General features: G+C 36.2%; 1 protein-coding gene across 9 annotated transcripts in view; it reads left to right on the top strand.

Annotated features, from left to right (window-relative positions):
• The first annotated feature begins 6 nt into the window (after positions 1–6).
• Positions 7–6,685, top strand: part of RhoGAP19D (Rho GTPase activating protein at 19D) — a 39,990-nt gene continuing 33,311 nt past the window's right edge. For 7 of the 9 annotated variants that reach the window (XM_018508259.1, XM_018508261.1, XM_018508262.1 and 4 more), the window contains exons 1-2: positions 7–173; positions 6,466–6,527. In XM_018508259.1, coding sequence (XP_018363761.1) covers positions 6,477–6,527 — 51 coding nt within the window. In that variant the 5' untranslated portion in view covers positions 7–173; positions 6,466–6,476. Of the gene's footprint in view, positions 181–627; positions 647–6,463; positions 6,528–6,685 lie in introns of those variants that run through there. The other 2 variants (XM_018508257.1, XM_018508258.1) reach the window with 2 other exon arrangements.

Here is a 6,685-nt window from a genome sequence, read left to right as displayed (position 1 = left end):
CGCCGATGCGTCGTTGAACGCTGTCGGACGTTTCTCCGGTCGCGCGAGGCTACGTCGTCAGTCTCTGAACGCAACATCGTCGGACGCGGATGAGAAGAGGCGCCCCGCGTCTTCGTGGGCCAGCGGAGGCGCTGCGAACAACCGCGATTAGCGCGTGATATACTCTGCGCGAGGTAAGTACTATAAGTACGTTACACGCAGGAAAGAAGCCTGGCGGGCCTGGCCTGGTGAGCGCAATGAGCGGCCCCTCTCGCGCACAATTCTCTTCTCGCCTCGGGGGCCCTCTCGATCCTCTCCCTGGTTCCCCGCTTTCTGTCCCGTCCGCACGGACTACGGAGCATTAATCCTTTACGGATCCTCTCGCCCGCGCCGTCCCGTCACCGTCGCGTCCGTCGCGTCCGTAGTCCGTACCGGTGCGCGGTGCGCCGCGATGCAACGCCGTACTCCGTTTTCGCGAACGTTACTCTGCGCCTAGTTACATTACATATTAATGTAACACGATTTTGTTTTTTGAGGTTTACATCGCTGTGAAGTTTTTAATCATTATACTACCATCCAGCCTTGTAACTGGTGAGAACGATTCTCTAATGGAGTAAGGGTTACTGCACAACGATTATGACCGAATCATGCCAACTTTGTTAACATCGTAAGTTGTTACGTCTTCAATTTCATGGATCTTGACCGTTCATCGTATATTTTTGCTGAAGAAGGCTAGAAAACTAGTTGAAACATGTACAAATTTTATTTCATTTATGTAAGATAGAGCTTTTTGAAGAGCATTACGCACCGATCACTGTGCCTATTCCCAATTGCCCGTTTGTCCTTTATTTATTTTCATTACATATTAGTTCGGAAATCGGGTCTACAATGAATCGGTAATCTGTAGTTAGTCTGAAGAATATTCGGGTGAATCGAAATCGGTGAATCGGTAGAATTAGCCAGCAGCCAACTTCTAAAGCTACCGACTACCGATTCATTGTAGACTCGGACTTGGAGATTGAGATTAGAATTCGACCAGTCAAATAATTCTAATTTTTAACCCGTTTTGTTCTAATTGGCCGAATCTTCAATTCGTAATCCGTAATGCGCAACATAAGGCCGGAATTAGACTACGCATTGAAGAATGAGATTGAAGATTGAAAAATTGAAGTTTGACCAATCAGAAAAGGAATCAAAATTGCTTTGTCCTTATTGGAGAAATTTCAATCTTTAATCTTCAATCTCAATCTTCAATGCATAGTCTGATTTCGGCCTAACATGGGCTTTAGTGCGTCTTGCTCCGAATTGAAGATTGCGGCTTACGACTCCTTGCTCCAAAATGCCGTCGAGATTCAGATTCCAATTCATACTCCGTTTACCATTACTCCGCCAACTTGGAGAGAAAGAGTCTCTTTTTCCGGCAATTTTCCAAAGAACACAACTCTTATTCCGCAGGCGATTTTGTTATTGAAAGAGACGCGCGTTTAACATTTTACAAATTCAAAAAATAGGATAGTCGAACAATTTCCTCCTAGGAAAAATGATTTGTACACTCTAAATATATCGCTCGCGCAGTATGGATTTATAATTTTATATTAACATCAACATGATGATTTTAAATAAGATGGGTTTTAAATCCATACTATGATGGTGTTGATATAAATATGTTTGTAAATCTACACCGATACTGATATAAACACTAGGAGTTATAAAGCCATTGTATGTTGTGATTTAGATAATATTAATTCTTACACACACAGTAAGAATGAAATAGACACCTCATGGTTAATACTTTTTAGAGTGTACTATCGGTATGTTGAAATCTTGTTCGAATACTTCCTTAATCTGTACATGAAAAAAAATTATTAAAAGAAAATCATTTTTAATAATTATTAGGTAACTAATTAATTAATATTTTTTAACTACGTTAGTTAATAGCAATCTAATTGAAAATAATATAGCGAATTCGGTCACTTTTGCACTAAATTACATTAGTGCATACTAAAAGCTGCTCTATACATGAAAAATTAGCAAAGTTAAATGTGAAAAAAAGTATATAAATATTTTAGATAATTAAATTATTTAATGAGAGAGAGAGATGATATTATATGTTATTTAACAGAATAAATATGTATATATATATATATAAAATTTTATTGTCAGTGTTGATTGTACTATGCCAGCGCATGTACTTTATATAAATTAATCCTTTTAATATACACTAATCCAGTACAGTCGAGTGTAGTGCAAATGATCGTATTCATCAATAAGTTTGTTTTTATAGCTGAACTAGTATCAGGACACTTGTACTTAAAATGAAGTAAATGTGTATATATTTGAAGTTTGCGAAATGGCGAAAGGGAGAAAAAAAGTACTGCAGCTGCTAAAGAACATTGCTATTATATGTACAATTGCACGAGAAAAAAATCTTGTTGCGTAAATTGGAAACCTGGTAGGTATAACTGGAAAGATACACTGAAAGAAAAGTGTTTAGTATTTGCGATAATTGTATAGTAAAATACATATTAAGAGTTTCATTTTTACATTTTCAATTTTTATTACTGTTGTAATGTTAGCAATAATAATTATATTTATAGTTGTACCAAAAAATACATTGGCACAAAAAATTATTGTAAATTATAATTAAATTCTGGTAAAATAATTATGAGGTTAGGGATTCATTTTTATAATTACTGCTGTAATATTAACAATAATAATTATTATTTATAGTTTTATCAAAAAAACATGTACAGTTGGCAACGAATATAAATTAAATTGTGATAATTGCAATCATTTTTTCTCTTAGTATACAAATCAAATGCTTACGTAATCAAGTTTGTCAAATATTTTAGCTATAAAATATTGAGATAGAAATTCCACTAAAAATTCTCTCTGTCTCTGTTTAGTGTACTCATAATGCATTATTATAGATGTTTTGTTTTTGTATAATTATAACATTTTTAATTTTTTCATTGTCAGTGTGTTATAATTTAATAACAATATTAGCAAATTACATTACTCTTATTTTAATGAAATATTCTTTAATACAAAAGTAAGTAGAGAAGCGAAAAATGTCATTTGTTTTATTAATATTTTTATTGACTCAACAAGATTATTTTCAACTAGACTACTACTAGTAATACTGTCAATACGTTTTATCACTTTGTAACTTGTATATAATTTCATTTTATGCAAAGTATTATTGTGAAAAGCTTTTGTAATTATCGGTTTTTGTAATTATCGGAGGGAAATTTAATCGTATAAGGTAATTCATTCTTCATCGAAGGAAATAAGGATGTACTAATTAATTTAGTCAAATGAACAATTTTGTTTCTCAATGTGCGTGTGTCTGTATTTTATGTTATCGTCAAACGGTGATCGTTTACTTTAAAGTTTTTAAGAAATGAAAAGGCGAGCTATGTGAATTAGCGTATTAGGCTCGGTTTGATTTTCGAGAAAGCGATTGTTTTCGACGTGCGATAGCATTGAGAACAATTTATCGTAAACGATCCATGATGAATGTCCCCCCCACAATAATAAATGAAGTGGTTAGAATCATGCACACAAATGCACGCGCACATGCACGTAGAATGCATCAAAAGCACGTGCGTGGTGCGGCTATTAATCGCTGATTACAAACTCGAAACAACATCGTGCTTTCGAACGAACGGCAGGATGGAAGGCGCCAACATTTTGCGCATTTGCGTTTTCAATTGTTATCAATTTGTTACAACACCGCATTTCTTATGCGTCGCAAAATTATGTAGTTGTTTTGTTTTTAAAGCTGCGCGGAAAACATTTTTAAATACTTTATTGAAATATTAAAAAATTTAGCTAGATACAGATCTGAAAATGAATATATTTAAATATGTTAATTTGAATTATACTGAACGCTCAAGTCGGTTGTTAGAATGCTCAAAACTGTTTATAACGCTATTATTATGCTTAAGCTATCCTATATAATTACTTTGATGGTCCAATGTAATTATTTTCATATCTGTATCTAACTAAATTTTTTAATATTTTAAGAAAGTATTAAAAAAATTCTTTTTGTGTACAGCTATAATATAAAAACTGATTTAATCACTTGAAATATCTCCGTTGCTTGTACCGGTGCCAAAAAAATAAGTAAGAAGTGAAAAAAGTTATTTTCTCGCAGGAATAAATATCTTGGTCCACAAAAAATTTTCCAGTCAAAACTTAAAACTTATAAAATTTTCAAATTTTATTATTTATGTATTTTAGTATGAGTTTTTTTTTACATAAATTGATTTTCCTTGTCGTTTTCGCATGAAAAAATATCAAGACGGCCTGCCGCAGAAATCAATACTTTACAAGATGTTTCATATTTTAGGTGCCGATATATATTCCAAACATGAAACACGATCTTGTGTGGTATTCGCTTTTCAAGCGGTCAAGTTGTAAGTACGAAACTTCTCGCACGCGCGCGTGCAAGAAACTCGGTATTTCGGAGTTTTACCTCTGGGATAACGTCGAGGCGCAATTTCCTTTTTCGCTGGTTATTTCGCTCGGTCGACTCGACTTGGAATATTCCGTTTCCGATTTCCATAAATGCGTTCGCATCGATCGAAATGATCGCACGATGGGTGCGGCGTGTGTTACGCATTTGTGCAGGGCCATGCGCTCTTTCCTTCAAAATTTACGATAGGCTCGCGCGATGATCCGCTCGTCGCGATTCAGCATTACGTGAAAAGTCGCATGGAGAGCAAACGAGGCCGCTCCCCGAGAGCCCGTAATGACGGATCGCTTTTTGCGAGAGAGCCTCTTGCGATCTCCTTCCAATCGGGCCGCGCGCGGCGATGCGGCGATGCAGCTGCGACGAACCGAAGACTTCGTCCCGTATAGTCCTCGACGCACCAAGTAGCGGCTGCGTGCGACGAGCTCGATCGCGATCTCTTCGCGGTGCGGTGTGCTGTAAAAAAAGATAATAAAAACAACAAATATACACGAACACCCGTTGCGAGGAGAGTCAACCGCGTTTCGGAGTAGGTAATTACCTGCCGAGTGTCTGTACAACCGCTCTCGATTGGTATATTAGTACATGTATATGTATACGTATATAACGTATACATTGTACAGATAACGCGCGAATACGCACGCTCGGTTTCGTTGTTATTCTTGTACAGGAAAAAATCGGTTGCATAATTATCTACTAGATAAATTCAACCAGAAGATCGGGTACTTCATCTGCGAACATTTTTCTTAAAATTCTTCATATATTTTTTCAAAATGTTTACGTAAATCAAAATTTTTCAAAATTTCTGTTTAAGTTTATAACTTTTTAGAAAATTTCTCAGATTTTCTTATAGGAATTGAAACTCTTTTCGGAAGAGAAATTCTACATCTTTTCTAGAATTTATCATGTATGTGAATTCTGAAACATTATATTCTAAGATTTTTCATCCTATATTATCTATAAAAAATACTTAAAAAATTTGAAAAAATTTAAGGTATTTTTTCAGAATGCTTCCTAAATTTAAAGTCTGATAAATTCCTAAAAATATGAGAAAATATGAGAATTTTTTTACGATTATATACAGAAATAACAGTTTTGCTGAAGTATCTAAAAATTTAGTTAGATACAGATCTGAAAATAATTGTTTATAAGTTTATAATTGTTAACAAGTATTAATAAGTTTGAGAGAACTATATAAAATTATTATAGCATTAATAATCACAAAAATGGAGCTCCTAAACCTTAATTATTTTATGCATTTATGGTCACAAATATCGAATACTTTTCTCTCAGTATATGCGCTTAAAAATAACAGCTGATTAATTTCAGTAACTTCCCATGGGAACTTCCCTTGTGTAACCAAAACCTTTTTCTCACTGTGCGTGCAATTTGCGTGCAGTCGAGGGAAAATTTTACGCTTACCCGTCCTGCGACACCCCGTTTCTCCCTTAATATTTTGTACCACGACACGTCACCGATCAACCGCAACGATAGCCAAGTTTGCCTGCGACAACAACGTTTTCCAATGTGCGTGCGTGCGTGCGTGCGTGCGCCAGCGCTCGCAATGCCTTTCGTTTCTCGCATAAAACCACGTCAATTCGCTTAATGACGTTAATTCTGCGGATGCCAAGATGTCGTTCAAGAGTGAACGACGAGTCCCGATCGTGCGAGGTCAGATAGAGTAGTTGGCCGTTCGCGATTTGATGGTTCGCAATCATCGACCAAGATACATCGCGATTGCTACTCAATCCTCGAGCAAATCGAAATCACCTAGAAATGCCTTAAACGGCAGAAAATGTTGTACGATCTTCTATTTATATATGTGAACCATTAATTCGCTCGAAAAATTCAGTTAAATTAACCGTAACTTGATTGCCTTGAAAAAACAGGATCAACAATTTATCAAATTCATCTATCCATGAAGCTTGAATCGATTTTATTTTTTGGTTTCGATCTATCTTATTATTGCGGTAATATATCTTCGTCTAATCTCGCTGTATTGGTTTCAGGACAAGGTGCAATGGCTGACGACCGAAATAACCACCGGGGCTTCGTCAGGCAGCCGCACGGGGTAAGTGACGTTTTTCGCCACGTTAATCGCCAAATAGATTGAGTCGCCGATTAGCGTGCCCTCGCGTATTCGGTCCTCGGCGCAACACGCGGAATTCGCGTAATTTTAGAAAAGCTGTGGGACCGAAGAGCAAGGCGAACGAGTTATATCTCTCGCGG

Source organism: Trachymyrmex cornetzi, unplaced genomic scaffold, assembly GCF_001594075.2.
Source record: "Trachymyrmex cornetzi isolate Tcor2-1 unplaced genomic scaffold, Tcor1.1 scaffold26, whole genome shotgun sequence".
Taxonomy (NCBI): Eukaryota; Metazoa; Arthropoda; class Insecta; order Hymenoptera; family Formicidae; genus Trachymyrmex; species Trachymyrmex cornetzi.
This window is presented reverse-complemented; position numbering and strand designations above follow the sequence as displayed.